Genomic DNA, 18,183 nt, shown 5'->3' on the forward strand with positions numbered 1-18,183 from the left:
AAAATAAACAGTCAAAGCAAGTTGCCATGCACAACAGAATTGGTAGCTCTTAATTATTCCACTTCTGGGAAATTTACAAATAGCAACAGTGTAAGAGCCATTATTACAATTTCAAAATATAACAAACAGCCAGAAAATGTGGGCATAGTTACCTCTTCCAGGTCTTTATCAGCCTCTTCCAGGCTTTATCAGCTTTCACTTTCCTACTCCTTTCATCCCCTTCATTCTCCCTTGGACACCAAGATCCACATCCTCATTTCCTACGTTCTAATATAGCACAATTCCATCATATTTTCTTCCTTGCCAGTCTGTCTTTGCTGTAACTGCTTGTAAAAACTGGAAAAATCCAAGGAAGAAAATTCCTAAGGCTGAGTTTTGGGAACACCAGGAATGTTATTGGAAATACTTGCGCACCAGGAGAAGTAACACATATAATTGTTTCATCAGCACTGTGAAATGTGATAAGACACAAAGCACTTTCTGAAGAATTGCACCAGCTACACAGATCATTGTAAAACTTGCAGAACATTGTCACTTTCAGAAACATGGTTCTGTGATACTAACATTTGTTCCTCTAGCCTTGTTTTCACACTTTTTTTTTGCTTTTTGATAACAGACAGTTGTTGACCTATAAGGTATTATTTCCATTTAATTCTCAAAGCTAATTGTTGGATCTATTACATACTGGCTTTCAAACATGTATCTGCATTACAAACTTCTATAAAGTAGATCCATCATTATCACCACCACTGGAGGCAGAGGTACTGAAAATATTGGTGGAAATTCCACCTGAATTCTGAGCAATGGAAAATGAGGAGAGCTGCTGTGGACTACAAGATAGCTTTGGGTCTGGATTCCAGTAGCATGTTGGATTGTCTGGAGGAGGAGGAAGGCTTCCCAGATAATTGTTCACTGTAGCATTCTAGGCACACGTCACAGCTCTCATCACTGGTGGAGAATAAGAAGGAGAAAACAGAAACACTCAGAACAAAAATCTCTAATAATTTCTTGAGACTATATATACAATTGAGGACCAGCAGTATCTGGGATTTGAGTTCCATGTCAGGGAGTAAAAAAACCACTTCCTACAGGTGCTAGAATTATTTTCATCCAGACATTCCTGGTAGTGCATAATTTTTTTCTTTACTTATATGTTGTTTCTGAATGCATTCTATATCGTCCTGTTCAGATCTTGAGAAATGAATGCAACAAAATATAAATGATGCTGTTGTACATGTATGGAGAATGTCTCAAAAGATAATCGTTGCAAGTACATAAGAGCTGGCCTCACTGATAGGAATTGCTTTCCAGTTGTATGACAGATCCTTTCCCTAGTTCTTAACTTTTTTCAGAGACATGGCTGGCAGAATGGTAGAATACCTTCTCCTTATTCCTGTGTTGCAATGTTGCCACCAGATGAATGCCTGAGATAGTCACAGACAGTGCAAAGTATTTGCTGCAGCCTAGAATCTCCTCAGTCTTCTTAACTGGGTAGCACGTTGCCAGTCTTCTTTAATTGGGTAGAAAGACTCTTGGCGCAAACTTTTTCAGACTCACAGAGTCAGATCTGTTTTTCTTCACACAGTTGAGTCTAGGGTTCAGCTTTTACATTGCTGAAGTTCGGTGAGAGGCTCTGATGACCTCAGAAATGATGGTTTTGTGATGGTGCCTTACCCTAGAAAGCATCAGTTTGGGCTAAGTCTGGGCATAATCTGCCACTTCCATGCACTGCATCGGATAGTTCACTTGGACCTCTCTGGTGCTACATTTCTCCATTCCACATGGCCTTTTTCCTTTGATTCTCTCTAGGACCTGGTCTTCCCAGGTTTGACAGAATGATACACACTGCAGCAAAGCTACACCAGTTTACCTAGAATCCCATCTATTAGTCTCTGCAAGGTAGCAAGTGCCATTTGTATTCCAGAAAGGGGTAAAAAGAAATCTACAGACTTCTACCTGTCCTCAAGGTAGTCCTCTCTTGAGTTCTCTGTCTGGCTGCTCCTCAGGTCAACAGAGATTGTATTTTTAGTGGTTTTGATTTTGGACAGGTGCACGTTGTTGCAAAGCAGAGCATTTCCAAAGGAAAGAGGGACAAGTTCAATCAATACAAACATTAATTCCTCAGAGGTCTGCATACTCTGTAAAAAAAGGCAGTTTAGTACTCCCCACACTTTCAGTTCCTGCTAGTGTGGGCACACTTATGATCTAGCAAACTAGCAAGAAAGGCTTGTGGGATGACAAGCTCTGAAATTTTGGTTTATTAGGCCATCAGACACAGAAGTTCTGTGCATTCCTTCTATCAATAGCATCTTGAAAAGACCCTTTTCTCTGCAGGAGTCTACCAAAGGAAGATATACAAATTATGATCTGCAAAGACAAGTAAAAACTACAGGAATACAGGGAGACTTGTGGGGGAAAAAAAAAGAGAGAGATAACAGTACTGTCATGTAGAAAGGAAAAGATAAAGTTCTTTACAGCTTCACACACTTGAATAGCAATTCAATTCTAAGACTGAGAAGTCACTATGCAAATAAAGAAAACTCAATATTTGTGCCAACAGAAACTTTCAGATCTTAATGCTATTCTAAAAGCACCATCATCTCTGGAAGTCAAAAACCAAAGCATGCTAAATTCTGGGCCTCTGGTTGTGAAATGAAGCTCACAAATAGATCCCAACTCTATTCTGAAAACTCAAGAGTCACAATACAGAGAGCACTTGTTTGAAAAAATTTTGGGATTTACCCAAAACCAGTATTCCAGTACTTGAAGAACATGACTTCTAGTTCCTGATTTACCAGATCTGGTATTAATCTTCCAGCAATATTCATCTTCTCTACTTCACTGAAGATCTTGAAGGGTTTCAAGTGTATCACAAGTTGTGAAGAGGTTTTCAGACTAAGTACGTGAACAAAAATATTTATTTATATGCCTCAATTTATCACATTTTCAGAGTCAGACCTTGGTTTGTTATAATTGTATACTTAAACAGGATCAACTCTTTTTTCAGATTAATGCATTTTTACCTCCTTAGACAACAGTACAAGTAGCTCTTTACTGGTGGTAGACAAGAAAAACAAAAGTACAGCATAACCCTATAAATACACTATTTGCACTGCAGCTATCATAATGAGTCTGATTCTTCCCACCACAAACAGCTCTCTTATTTTCTCTTTACTCACATGCAAAGCTGAATACTTAATTCTGATATTTCACCACCCACTTCTAACTTATTTCTGAATACTTAGATAATATCAGAGCTTCTCCAGTGAATATAGTTTCTTTTCAGAGCTAGAGAGAAAGTAAGTTTTGGTCAAGAGTTCACCTAAAGAATGGCTATTTCATTAATGCACCAATTCATTCTTGCACTGAAAATCAGCTTTGTCCAAATTTTACAATTTCAGTATGTCTTAATTCCCCAAACTCTGAAAACCAAGTTATAGAACATGTTCCTTCACCTGTCTCATGGCCAATGAACCTGTGCAAAGGGCAATCATCCATTAGAAAATAAAACTTTCAAATTTGTGATAGGATGATTACTATTTTGTTAAAAAAAAAAAAAAGGAGGCTAGTTTTCTGTTCTGCAGAACACCACAGTCCAGCAACAAGAGTAACCTAAAAAACCCCTCTCTTCTCTTCCATTTATTTAGTTTGAAGTCAGCTGATATTTTCTTGATACCTCTGACCTGTCATAGAGATTCATATTCTGAATCCTGCCAACAAGCAGATAGTGTCCAGATGGCAACTGCATAACACTTGAATTGTGGATGCCAAACCCTCTTTTTCGTCTGTAGTTAGTGCTGTAACATCCTGAAAAGAGTGTAATAATATTATTAAAAAGTACTTATTGCTACTGTCAGGCATTCCAGGGTAAGTATTTACTTCTTTCCATTCCCTCTACAAGTCTGTAAGATGAAGAAATACAAAGAAAAAAATGTACGTCTTTGATCTTGCAAGGCTGTAACTGAATCAGTGACCCAAAGTTCAAGAGGTCATTGAAACAAAAGAGAGAAAAGAAGGAAAACAAAAGCCTGTTCACATGAAACTCGAATTCCACACTTTCTTAATGAGTTCTCAGAAGAGCCTTAACATCATTACTGAATTGTGGAAAAACCCATCCAAATTATAATGACAATTGAAAACATAATAGACTAATTGCAGCTAAAGTAATGACTCCTTAGTATTCATATGGCATATTACCAGAGGACCTTAAATTCACAAATAGAAACTTTTTTTTTCTTAAACTTCATTTGATTGTTCCTAATTAAATTTTTGGAGTGAATTTAGAGTGTAATTAGGTTCTGATTTACTCCAATGAAAAAAAGGAAAAATGCTATCATGTTATGCATCAGGATATTCTCATTTATTATTAACGTATTAACTAATGGATTATAAGTGGTGTTTTAAAATGCTACAAGTTCATAAATTTATTAATGCCTATACAATTTTTTTCAAACAATTTCTGTATCAGATCCCATTCTCCTTAAATTGACGTAATTATACATGATAAAGGAAGTCTCAAATTGTTTCTACATTCTTTATCAACACAGGATTCATTTTTTAATTAAAAAAACTTTATATGCATTGTTTATTTTGTCAAATGCAAGTTCTTGCAATTCTCTAAAAAAAGGAATTCTAAAGTAGACTGTATTGTCTAATTAGCTACTGCTCTGTAGTTTCTAGTTCAAATAATGACTTAGAGACATGAAAGAGTATTTCCTTTTGACACGAATTGATACTGTGTAGTGGTGCACCTTATTTGTGCCTGAACTCTGAGAGGAACTAAGGCATCACTACATTAGGTCCTGCACAAATGTCAGCACAGGCTTGGGTATAATGTCTTTCAGGACAAACCTCCCCAGACTGAGAAGGTGTTATAGCAAGATCACTGTCACAGAGAGATAACTGAGCTAGCTCTTATCATTGTGGGGAGCAGAACAGCAGGGGAACCATGGAGTTTCACTGAAAGCAATTTAGGTTGCTACAGTGCAGATAGCAACTGAACTTGGAGAGAGTTAAAATTATACTTGAAGTGTGAAAGGAGAAAAGTCAGCAAAGAACGCACCCCAGAAGCATACAGTGTGCTGTAAAACAGTACAGACTGAAAAAATGCAGGGCACATGGGGACTAAAACTAAAAGGTTCATGAGGAGGTTTAAACACCAGCTGAGTGTGTGTAACATACGCCAAAAAAAAACCCACTAGCTCCATGAGCAGCTCATGGAAGATCAATGGGTAAAACAGCAGCAGATGAAAGCAAAATGAACACTTAGAACCTTTAGGTCAGACACAGATGCACAAATCAGCGTTGTGTTTCTGACAAGATTTATTAAAAAGGACAAAACAACAAAGCAGAGCTATTTTTATTATTAATAAACTGTTGCAAAAATAGATAGTAGCTACTGCAATAACAAAAACCATGTTCTTTAGTGAGTGAACAGTTACTAGCTGAATTTCAGATTACTCAAAAAAGCCAAGTCTCATACACACCTAAAGGCAATGTTTGTTTCCAAACTATCTTAATATAGATTAATTAACAAATAATGCTCTCAATGTTAAAAAAATTGTGCTTAAATTTAAAATCCAAGCAGAAATCCAAAGGCTATGATGTTGCCAGATGCATTAGTCACACACTGCCATTGATTAAACTCTTTATCAAGTTGTGTCCAACTGGGCAAAGCCTCCTTCCAAATGATAGTTGCTGCATGAACTCTATAAAATTAACTAGTGTCAGATCTAGTGGACAAACATCCAAATAAGATACTATCATTGCAATAGAGTCTATTATTGGAAGTTTCAGTGAAGAAGCCAAGAACAGGTTTGCCAACAATACTGAATCGTATTTTAAGTGAGAAGGTGATGTCTCCAGCATAGAGCTCTGACCAGTTAATGATCAGAACAATCCCATGCCCCAAAACCCATGTAGTTTTGCACACAAATAGAGAAGACTATCTTTTTTGGGGGGAGAAGCTTAATTTCCCATTCTCTAAATCTTGCACCACTGACGAGAATGATGTCCTTTTTTCTAGCAATTCATTTAAGTGTCTCTTCCAGCACTTGTTACCTACCCAAGATGTAAAAGCAAATGATTTTTTACACTAGACTGCACTACCAGATACTGTTCCCTTATGGATACCTCTAATTTCTCACTAATTTTTCAGCAGCAACTAACATACACCAGGAGCGATAGTAAATAGTTTGCAGCTTCATCACACCGTACAGAGCCAGTCAGATAAAAGAAGCACTGTATATTCATGGAATATTGTTTAATAAGTGCTGCACATACAAAAACATGTCTGTGAAGAGCTCCTGACACAGTCTGCCAAAACTCACACCAGCATTTTAGCAAATTAAAAGTTTGCACATGTACTTTGAGAAATTCAGTAGGGATTTTTATGGAGCACTCAGTAATGTGCTGAACACCATCCAGAACGCAAAGGTAATTTTATCGCTGTATCGCTTCATAGGATGCAGTGCATTTCATGCTTGAGGCAGGTATTTTTGGCAATACATTCAAAATAAGTGAAAACTAATATTTCATCCTCAGGGAATAGGATAAAAGTTGCACAACCATTACCATATTTATTTCAGTCTGGCAACAGCATACTCTTTAGGATTTTAACTAATTGAATGTGCTTTGGCTTATCAGCTACCAAAATAAACTTGTTTCCTGATTAAACTGAACTAATTTACCATGTTACATTACGCCTTTTCATAAACAAACATACTTATTTCTTTCACTTCTTACACAGAAAATAATCAGCTTTATGTCCAAAATAAGAATCTCATTTCCAGGAAAGCTTAGTTCAAGTGTCTGGGCATAAAAGGATGTCTTTTTAGAATTGCAGGTAGCAATAGTGTTTAGTTACCAAAAAAAATTTTGAGCTGCTATTTTCTGTGTTCCTGGGTCTCTGATTCTTGGCTTAAAGACAGTCAGTTCTTTGTACTCTGTTATTACAATGAAGTAACCAAAGAAAGAGAGTCTTGGTTTGAGACTGTCAGCTGTTACTAATCACTGCTCCATGGCTTGCTGTGAATCCCTGCTTGCATCTCCCTCCTGCTCTGCTTAGCACACATAAAGAAGATAAATTACTCCCTAGTTTCCCTTCAAAAAGCATATTGTTTGTCACATTCCAATACTGTGAGCAAAAGACGGAATAATGTGAAGAGTTAAATGAGTATCTCAACAGCCCCGCAGCAGGGTCCTTCTCAGGCAGATGTGTTTCAGGAAATGTGCTTTCCTACTGGTTCTTCAAATGTATCCTGTTATATTGCAAACCTGAAAAGAAAGCCAACTACACTTTTCAGAACAGAAGTGCATAATCCTTTAGGAGTTTTCATTTAGTAATGTAAGCATCATTAACACTCAGTAGATGCACCAAGAGTTTTACATTGGCATATTTAATTTTACCAGATGTTATACTTCATTGTTTATAAATACTTTAGCAAGAACAGGTAGAGTAAAGGGGAGGTTTATGAAATTCTTCCCTGCCCTCAGTGACTCATACTGACAGAGAGAAGAATTTTAAAGGAAGAAATGTAGGACAGTTTCCATTGGAGGGAGCCTTTAATGTCATCTAGTCCAACCCCGAGCAATCAGCTGGGACAGCTTCAGCTAGATCAGGATACTCAGAGCCCTCTCCAGCCTGACCTTGACAGTTTCCATGGATGGGAGAGACACCATTTCTCTGACTGAGAGTGTTTCAACTCCCTCATTGTAAAAAAGTTCTTTTTTATGTCCGATCTCTCTCTGCCCTCTTTAAGACCATTACCCCTTTTCCTGTAATAACAGACTTTACTAAAAAGTCTCTCCCCATCTTTCTTACAGGCCTCCTTTATGTACTAGAAGGCGCCAAAAGGTCCCCCCAGAGCCTTTTGCTCTCTAGACTGATCAGCCCCAACTTCCCTCATCTCGAATAAGGTGTTCCCTGTCCCTCTGATACCCTTGTGGCCCCTGGACCTGCTCTAACTGGTCCATGTCTCTCTTGCGCTGGGGATCCAAGGGGTGGATGCAGTGCTCCACTCCCATGCATGTAGAATCTCATGAGGGCAGAGTGGAGGTGGAAAATCACCTCTTTTGACCTGCTGGCTATGCTTCTTTTGCTGGCTCATGTGCAGCCTCTCACCCACCAAGTCCTTCTCTGGGTCTGTTCATGCCCAGCCTGTGCTGATACCCAGGGCTGCCCTGACCCAGATGCAGCACTTTGCACAAGGTCTTGTTTAAACCTCATGATGCTCATCTGGGCCCACTCCTGGAGCTTGTCCAGGTCCCTCTGGATGACACTTGCTCCTTGGGCATGTCAAACACCTCTCTCCTTGGTGTCATCTGCAAACCCACTGAGGTTGCACTCAATCCCACTGCCTGTGTCTTTGATGAAAATGTCAAACAGTGCTGATACCAGCACAGACTCCTGAGGGACACCATCCATCATGGGTCTCCATTTGGACACTGAGCCATTGACCAATCAAATTATTTTTGTGCTGAAATAAGCAAAATCAAAAGAGACTAAGGCTGTGGAATATCCAAACATGGAAATTGTTGGGATAAAAATTGCTATTGGTTTGAACTTCGAGCTCAATAAGTTTTTAACCAACACTGTAGAATGTATTTCTCTGCCATATCAGAAAACTAAACTTGATGGCTCAAGAAATACTTTCAAGCACACACAAAAGTTTAAGTTTCATAACGTGAAGGTATTTTACTGAAAGAGCGTTACTCAGTGATGAACCACAACAAGAGAGTCTTTTATTATTCATGGTTAACTGAAAGGTAAAACTCGCTGTAAAGCCACAAGAGATTATTTGGACCTCTTCCATTTATATCATTCAGTGATGTTCAGATGTTATTGTGCCATGGTTTCACAAGCATTCTCCTTCTAAGGAATAAACTGTGGCTAAAAAAGGCTAAAAAAACAGGTGTTTGCTAGTTTTCTGCCCCCAACACTCTTTCCTACTTCCCTTGCAAAAATTCTGGTATTCACATGACACAATTCTGGGGTAATTCAAAATTACAAACTGTCAGAAAAAACTAACCCTACAAAACTGAAAGATGATCCTTTTCTGGCAAGGATGGGGCAGGACTACTGCTGTGGGGCAAGGCTAGTCATTTAGGAGCCACTTATAGCCATTTAATTGGCTCTTTGAATTGCATTACTATATCGCAGCCATGGGTTTCATTAGTCAGCTTGGCTTAATCATGGTCACATCATTTTGGATCAAATACAACTGCTAATTTTCCTTTATTTGCCCACTGTTCTTAAAAGAACTGGGAAAAATAATGTAATATCTAATTTCATCATCTAAAAATTCATATCTAAACAAAGATAAGTTAAATTGAGATTTGGGAGCAACTTGTCTTACCAGTTTATGAAAAAAGGCTGTATTTCAGACATATATTTTAAGCGGCTTCAGGAAGCCATTAGCCGTATTGATTTAATATTACTCAACTTCATCTATCCATATAGTTATTTGAAAATGTTATTGTCTTTTTTCTTTGCAATTTTATTATTTTACTGTTACTATTATTAAAAACTGCAATCTAGAGTTTGGGTAAAATTTGTACCCAAAAGTCAAAAATTTGTACCCAAAAGTCAAAGCCTAAATTTAGCTTTTGTTTTCTGGGAATGCTCAGCACCACAGAGGACATATACAGTTGCTATTAGAATAAAGCTCTAGTGCTTAATCATGTTAATTAAACTTGGGCAATACCTCCACTGCCTTTACCTAGCTAATTCTTTTCCTTACAAATTTTCTGTCAGCATATTTTACTGTGACCTTGCACAGTGTTCTTAATTTCCACAAATCCTCATCAACATACACAAAAGGGATTGTTCTCATGGTCTCACACTGAGAGTTTACTCATCACACAGTGCTTAGTGGATGTAGGGGGTGGGAGTAGCCCATTTGAGACTGCTTCATTAGGAGAGTGAAAGACAACCTTAAAGAAACAAAATTAGGGCAACACTCCTGAGTCAACAGTTGCCATTATTGCTGCTCCACCATAGGAGTCCTTAACAAGCGACTGCAATTTCCTAATGAAGAGACCATAAAAAGTAAACAGGAAAATAATTAGGAATAAAAAGATGCTCTGTTCATAATGTTTTGTGTATAAAAACTTAGTTCAAAACCTCTAAAGGGAATTTATATAAAAATCTGCATTGGCAAGGAAGTGCCAGAAATTCATTTATAATATGCTGAATTGGGAAAGAATTCATCATGGTCATAGGAATCCTCTTTTTTTTGTTTCAAGAAGTCAGTATGTATAAGGACCAGAATGGACAGCTTTTTCTACATGCTCATTCAGAACTGCTTCATTATTTTATGCATTTTCATCAACATGTTGCTATTCTTGTCAGAATCCTGACCTGGAGGTGTTGGGCCATGTGCCCACAGATGGGAACCTCATGGCAGGGACAGCTCGAGCAAGAGCCTGCACCTGGGCTCTGAGCACACAATCTCTCCCCTGCTGAGAAGAGTTACCAATATCTTGTAAGGAGTGACTGAGGACTTTGGGCTTGTCCAGTTTGGAGAAAAGGAGGCTGAGGGGCTGACCTCTCAGTGAGGGAAGTAGCACACTGGAGCAAACTTCCCAGAGAGGTGACCAATAACCCCTACCTGTCAGTGTTGAAGAAGTCAATGCTATTAATAGCTTTAATTTTTGGTCAGTCACGAAATCTAGTTGGCCTAGATGGTCATTTCAGCCCCAACTGAAATGCTCTATATTTAAAATGCTTATCATTATGCATCAAAAAGGATTTTAAAGAAACAAGAATCTAAAAGCACTGTGGGAAAACGCTTAAAACCACAATAATTTTAGTGTAGGAAAGCAAGAACATAAACTGCTTAGCTTTGTCAGAAGTTTTTAAAGGACACCAAAAACATTCAGAAACAGGGACTTTTAATATGACAGGCAGTGGCTGAGCATTTTAACCATTTTCAAACTAAAATTATAGGCATGCATAAATGTATAGGCTCACATGCACACCCTCTATTCCCAGTGTCAGTCTTGCTTGCCCTGAGGAAAGATAAAATCACCCAAAATACTAGAATCAATCCTACATAATGATTGTTTTTCCTCAGAGGGTTGCTATTTACTTTGGAGTGTAAGAAAAGTGATCCTATTTAAAAGCTACTATTTATGGGCTCTCATTTGTTAGTTAGTGATTAATTTTGGTGCCAAATATAAACCCAAGGATGCTTTGCTGACTAGGAGTTTACACACAGAAACTGGGCTTCAGGCATACCAGCTGCTGACCAGGAACTGTTATGGGAAAAAAGCATTTTGCATCTAATTATGTAGTATGTATATTTCTTCCTTAAAAAAAAAAATAAGGGAAATGCTACAGGTAGAAACTTTCTAGTTTAGTAGTGTAATAGGGAAAATTAGGCCTAGACTCCAATCTCAGACTGAAATAGCTCACTGAGGACATTGGACTGTTCCACACAAATCAGTTTATTCCATTGATTCTATTTTGCTAATTAAAGGGAGAAAGTATTCTGAAGCTGTAAGACTTTTAGCATAGGTTCTACATTTCAGCTTTTAAAACAATTCCTTGGAATTTGTTCTTGAACAAGCAGATTCAAAGCTGTTTGCCTTAAGCATTATCTAAAGAAAACATGCTCAGAGTATTTTATGCTTGATCTTCCAGTACAGTACCATCCCTCTGCATTAGTGTGCCCTGCTATAATCCAAGATTACACATAGATTATGTGCAGCACGCTTTTAATATCAAGAAAATTTAAACTAGCATTTGGTTTAGTTAAACTAGCATTTAAACTAGGATTTGGTAAATTCTAGAATTCGATATAATAGAAAATCATAAATAAAATATAAACAAATATAATTGACATAAAGCTAGTCATCATATTGTGACTATTCATAACATAGTAGCTATTCATGATGATTCATAGAATCAATAGTTGATGCCAATTTACAGAACAATGATCAAGTCAGGTGAGGAATCAGAGCTACCAGATTAACAATTCAGAATTGTTAGTCCTCCTAACTAGATTTTTTTTTCTCCTTCTCCTTGCATCTTTCCTCTCTCTTTCTCCTCTTTTGATTATATATTTATGTTCTCCTTGCCTTTCCTATATTCTAAAATATTTTCATTTTTTCTCTAATATCTTTGTTAAACAAAAAAATAGCACTTTGCTTTGTGATACTCTGGAGAACTCCTCCTCATATCCATATTTCACACACAGTGTTACTTCCCAAGAGAGGGAAGGGGTAGGTGAAGGAAGAAGACAGGAGTAAAAAACTATGGGGGTTTTTGCAGTTCTACAGACTTATGCCTACCCCTCCTTTCATTTCTTCCCTTCCTTCTCCCCAGCCTCCCTCCCTCCCCATCAGTACTTAAAAAATCATTCCCATTCATGTTGTGTGAGCGCACACGCTGGGAGAAATTACAGGGGCTCTGCTCCAGATCGCCTTGACAACTTCAAGGCATCCCTGTGCGTGGGGACTGGTGGCAGGGCGCAGTTTCCCAGGCCCCCTGGGGAAGAGGAGGGGAGAGGAAGAGAGGAGGCAGAGGTGCTGGAGCCAGTAGCGTGGAGCAGAGAGCAGCGAGCAGGATGAAAGGGGCACATACATCTCCCGCGGGACAATGGGGCTTTTGCTGGCTGACTGTGAAAAGACACACTGAGGATACAATGCTTTGTGACACATGAAAGCTCTGGGGACCTTTCCAGAGCCCCACTCTCTTCTAAGGAGTCTTGTCAACATCTTAAAATGCAAAGGAAACAACCCCTCTCGTTTTCCTGTGTTTTAAAAACAGATTTTAAATATTATCTTAGACAATTGTTGTCGTTCTGCTGGAAACTTTTGCAGTTTGCAGAGTTCCCATTAATTGCAGTGGGAGGGGAGACTGCCCAGCAGGTCCCCAGCGAGGTGAGTGCTTGCTTCCCCCTCATACAGCTTTTGTTCATACTTAGGCTGTCATCCCCTGCTTTGAATGCCTTCTGCTATATATGACAAGCTGTTTCAGCTCAAGAAGAGAGGAATTGCTGTTCCCTGTGTCCAAGCTGAGAAACAAATTCTATGATAGCATGAGCAGGAATGAGATTAAGAGCCCTAAAATAAGGAGCAATGTAGTCCCAGCCAGAGGGCACCCCAGGAAGCCAGGCTGGAAAGCAGCTTACAAAGATAAGAGCATGACTCCTGCCCCCTGACATACTGCTTTCACATGGTTCACCACTCAATCCCAGAATCAGCCCAAGAAAAAATTAGGATCAATCTAATCCTTCAAAACAGCAATCCTTTCTGGTAAGATATGCCCTACACTGACTCCTAGTGATTTTTGGAGTGTAGGAGGCTCAACCTTCCTAAGGGGTGAAGTACAAAAAAAAATCAGGCTTGGTTAAAGCACAGGCAGGTGTGCCTGCAAACCCTCTAAGAATGACAGTGCTCAGCCTCTGGTCCTGAGTCTACTATCTGTAAAGGGCAGAATACTGGGGACTGACTGATTCTAAATCTCTGCATTTCCAAACATTCCTACTAAACTCTACAGGTTAACTGTTTGTGCTCAGGTTGTGAAGCAAGTTTGAAGTGGTCTTATCCAAAATGAAAAAATAGATAAACCATTGCTGCTACTTTAGAAATAAAAAGTAAGAATAGAAAAAAAACTATTAAAATATACAAAAATTAAATTGACTGGACTAGAACTTAAACATTCTTTTTTCACTTTGTAAGTTATGTTTTATTTTAAGTATCAGATTAATACTTTAAAAATAAAATTTGTAACAAATGCTGTCTGATATATGTGCTGTGCAGTTCAATAGCAGATCTGAAATTCTTCAAAAATTATTAACTTTACTTCTTTTATTGGCTTACAGTATTTGCATTACTTCATATTTACATTATTTGAGAACTACAAAAACCCAATCTTCCATCCACAAATAAGAGGACTACAGGACTTCCTGTTTGTAAAATTTTAAAAGCTATTTGTAACTTGCTAGTATTTACCATTTTCCTCACAGCATTTCAAATCATAAATGTAAATATACGATGAACATAATAATCCAGTTTTGCAGATTGAAAAGCTGAGTAGAGAAATGAAGGATCAAATGCTTCAAATGTTGGATTTCCATGCTCAGTTTCTTGCTGTAGACTTTGTTCTTCCACTACAATGGCACACACATAAACCAAACAATTCAGTGTGTGACTCTAGTGATGTCTGTTTGCAACTCCTTTTGTGGGTACAAATCTTACTGACTCTAATGGTCTCTGCCAAAGGGCAGAAAATGAAAAAAGCTGAACTGTAAGGGTAAGTATAAAGCATGTGGTTGGTTTTATACTTTGAAGATTTGATCAGAGCCTGGGACACATCCTTGATCTCAGCCACATCAGGGACCAGAGTGCTTTCACTGTAGCTCCAAGAGAATGTATCTTCTCCTTGAGAAGACAGACAGAAGTATTACATATCTACAATAATTTTTAAAACTTTTAGTTTTGCCAGGCCATGATTCAAGTTTCCATATTATTTATAGTCCTGTGTCCTCTTGTCTTATTTTAAATGCTTTCTCCTCACGCACCCAAAGCAGAAGTTGGTTAACTTTTTTTATATTTTATATGTTCAAAAGTAGCATCCATATAAACGTGTAGGCAATCTTATGAAGTATGGATTCTTAGGAGGAGATAATAGAGCTAAAAGATCCTTTCCTAACCCCTTTTTTCATTCTGCACTTTGAAAGCTTGATTGCAACAAGAAGCATGAGTATTGCTTTGAGGCAGATGGCACAACCCTCCCGATGGAGTACGGGCAAATGTCGAGGAGAGGAGGAGTGGGACATTTTAAGGAGAAGAACTATCAGACTTAGCTGCATCTGCTGGAAAGAGAAAGAGCATTTCCATATCTGACAGCCCTCATTAAACATTCCTACTCAGAGGCTCAGAACTCTTTCCCTGGCAGAGCTGCACCTTCTATTAGAAAACACATTGCAGCCATTCATCAGTGCAATCTGATGAACAAACACTATAGAAGATGCCCTAGGGAGCACCCTAATATTCCCAGTAGAGCCAAATAGAGCCAAAAATTAGGATTAATGTTGCAAGTTCTGCAAAGTTTATGAAAGACTATAAAGGCTTATTCATGCAATGGTAAGGATTTTCTGAAACAGGCTAGCAGCATTTAATTGTTTTAAACTCCCATGGCTTGGGGCAGAGGTAATCTGAGGTTGCACATTGGGGGTTAAAGAAAACTCTTCATACATCCTAATTGTTGCAAACATTATCAACATAACTTAAGAGTACTCACTTTCTTATCTTGCAATTATAAATTATGTGCAGCACATTTTTCAGAAATGTACATTAATCAGAAACCATGAATTGTCTCACTGGAATATAGGGAGTGCCACACTGCATCGGACCAATAATCTTTACTTCAAGATTATGACAGTGGCAGTATAAGCTGCAAATGAGGGACGTCTTGCCGTGGGTAGCTTTAAGTGTGATCATCAAAACTCTTCCCACAGAACTATTTTCGTCATGCTTAGTTCATACTCTTTACTCACAGCTGTATCAGGTGAATGTTGTTGTGCTTAAATTCACTAGGAATTGCTGCCCTGGATAGTAAAGCCTCAGGGAAGATGGGAGTCCGAGCAGTAGTCTACTACATGAGCACTACAATCATTGCTGTACTGATTGGCATAATCATTGTGGTCATCATCCACCCCGGGAAAGGTACGAAGGAAAACATGCACAGAGAAGGCAAAATTGTGCAAGTGACAGCAGCAGATGCCTTTCTTGATTTAATCAGGTATGGCTACGACATTGCACATTTTCTGTACCAAGAGCTATGACAGTAATGTCAGATTCACAGAGAACAAAAGCAGGGAATTTTAAACAGTGATTGCATAAATTTGCCAAATTCCTTTCAACTGTGTGATATCAATATCTCCAACCCGTACAATGCTAAAAAAGGATACATGGATTTATTTCCAAATCTAGCTGTTGCAGGGGAAGAAATTGCTTTTAATACTAAAAGGAAGACTCTTTTTCTTTCTTTCTTTCTTTCTTTCTTTCTTTCTTTCTTTCTTTCTTTCTTTCTTTCTTTCTTTCTTTCTTTCTTTCTTTCTTTCTTTCTTTCTTTCTTTCTTTCTTTCTCTCTTTCTCTCTCTCTTTCTCTCTTTCTCTCTTTCTCTCTTTCTCTCTTTCTCTCATTTTCTCTTCCTCTCTTCCTCTCTTTCTTTCTTTCTGTCTTTTTTTCTTTTCCTCTCTCTCTCTCAAGAGAAAGACCTTTCTTGGGCTGTCTGCAAGGCTATTTTTCCTCCTTCCGTAGCACAGGCTTTGTTACTAAATTCCTCCCTTTTTCTTCCAAATTGCAACAGTTTTCTCGCTTCACTTGAACCCCTGATTTACTTGTTTATTTTGAATTGTAGCATCAATCTGGGTGCATCTACTCAATTTATTCAATTTATATGAATGGGAAATTACTTTCAGGAACAGGCAAGTAAAATGCTTGAGATACAAGACATAAAATCTTGTTTTTTCCTTGCTCAGAGAACCTGCAGTACCTCTTTTACAGAGCTAATATGTCACAGATATATTCCAGGGAGTAGGGAAGCTGAGGTTTTGAACTCAGGAGCTTTTCCACAGGTAAAACCACCAAAATTTTGTGTTCCACTAACCCATTTGGAGAATCCGGAGACATGGAGAAAGGCCTCCAAGGATCACGCTGCCAGAAAGGGGGACTACAGAAACCTCCATGAAGAGGTTTGCACTCAGATTCCTCAAGATTTATTCAGTTAGGCTTCTTCTAAATCCCTCAGAAATGCACAAAACAAAGGAAAACAAACAAACAACTCTCTGTCTGCAACAAATGTACACACACGTGTGTGTATTATTATTATTATTATTATTATAGAATACTCAAACCTCAGAAAGATTTGGGGTATAACCACAACAAGACTAAATCAAGTAATAAATATAATTAAGTACTAGACTACATAAACGCAAAAATTGTTTGGGAACTTGAAATACATTAAATATTATTAAATTATTTATTAATCTGGATTCATTATGCATTAATAAGTACAAAATTTAAAGTAAGCCCAGAGAGCTTTGTAAATTAGTAATTTAGCTAATATGCTTCTCCATAACTAGACAGCTGTTACACAATACTGAATACAGAGATTCTAATTGTCAGGAACTATCCAATCCTACGTTTCATCCTGGTAAAGCTAACCAGGCCAATGTTACCTGCAAAGCTCTACTTACTGTATATGTAATCACATATTATTCTTATGATTCCTCAAAAATTAGCTCTCCAATTCTTTTATTAGCTGTGTCCTTACTAAAGGAATTATTAGCATATTATTCTCATGGTATCTTCTTTCTCTTTCACAGAAATATGTTCCCTCCAAATCTGGTGGAAGCTTGCTTTAAACAGGTAATTTTTTTTAAAATTCCAAATAAAACATGAAGAACTAAGAAATTAAATGTAACCACACTTGCCTTAGGACTATCTACTTACAGCAGAAACGTTACTTCCATTTGCTGCCAGATATTAAAAAAAAATCCCTGAACTAAACTAACCAAATCTATGCTTTCTTTTCAATCATATTGAGACAACTGTGTTTGCTATGAGAAGTGAAGAAAACCCACACAGTTTGGAAAATCAAAAAATTACTTTTTTCAAAATGTCAGATTAATAAGTTGACATCAAGGTTCATCAGAGTGAATTCAGGATCTGCTTTTCTAAAACAGTGTTGTGTTAAACTGGGAGATACTGAGATATTCACCATCTGTGCAAAGACTAGAGGATTTTCAAGGATTCCACATGACAAATATGCATAGGTTGGAAACAGAAGAAAAAAATTTATGGACATAAAAAAAAAAACCAAATTAAAATCTTCCTGTCACCTACAGTAGAAGTCTTTAAGAGCACTTTTTTTACCTTGCTTTTCAAAATCCTCCATCATTAGCGTGGTTTTAATCTTAACTGTACTATGGAGAAAATAAAAGTCCCATTGTTTTTTTTAAAATGAGGACATTAGTGATTCAGTGAAACCTAGAATGTGTCTTTCCATAACCTAATAACTTCATATTGACCTCACAGATAATCTTGAGCTGATTTTATCAGTTGCTGTTGTAGCAATAAAAAAAGCTGAAATACGGAGGTCAAGAAGAGCATAAAGTATAAACTTTCCAAAATCCAGCTGACTTACATCTTGCAGAAGAATTGAAAAG

The 18,183-nt window shown here is 37.8% G+C and overlaps 1 protein-coding gene across 4 annotated transcripts in view; it reads left to right on the forward strand.

Moving 5' to 3' along the window:
- The window catches only part of SLC1A3 (solute carrier family 1 member 3), a gene marked incomplete at both ends in the record, with an annotated part of 60,265 nt that overhangs the window by 27,178 nt on the left and 14,904 nt on the right, over window positions 1-18,183 (forward strand). For 3 of the 4 annotated variants that reach the window (XM_084224786.1, XM_084224787.1, XM_084224788.1), the window contains 2 exons: window positions 15,547-15,751; window positions 17,341-17,383. In XM_084224786.1, the coding sequence (XP_084080912.1) occupies window positions 15,547-15,751; window positions 17,341-17,383 (248 nt within the window). The remainder of the gene's footprint in view (window positions 1-15,546; window positions 15,752-17,340; window positions 17,384-18,183) is intronic. The other variant, XM_084224789.1, reaches the window with a different exon arrangement.

This window comes from Fringilla coelebs, assembly GCF_963513975.1.
Source record: "Fringilla coelebs genome assembly, chromosome: Z".
Taxonomy (NCBI): Eukaryota; Metazoa; Chordata; class Aves; order Passeriformes; family Fringillidae; genus Fringilla; species Fringilla coelebs.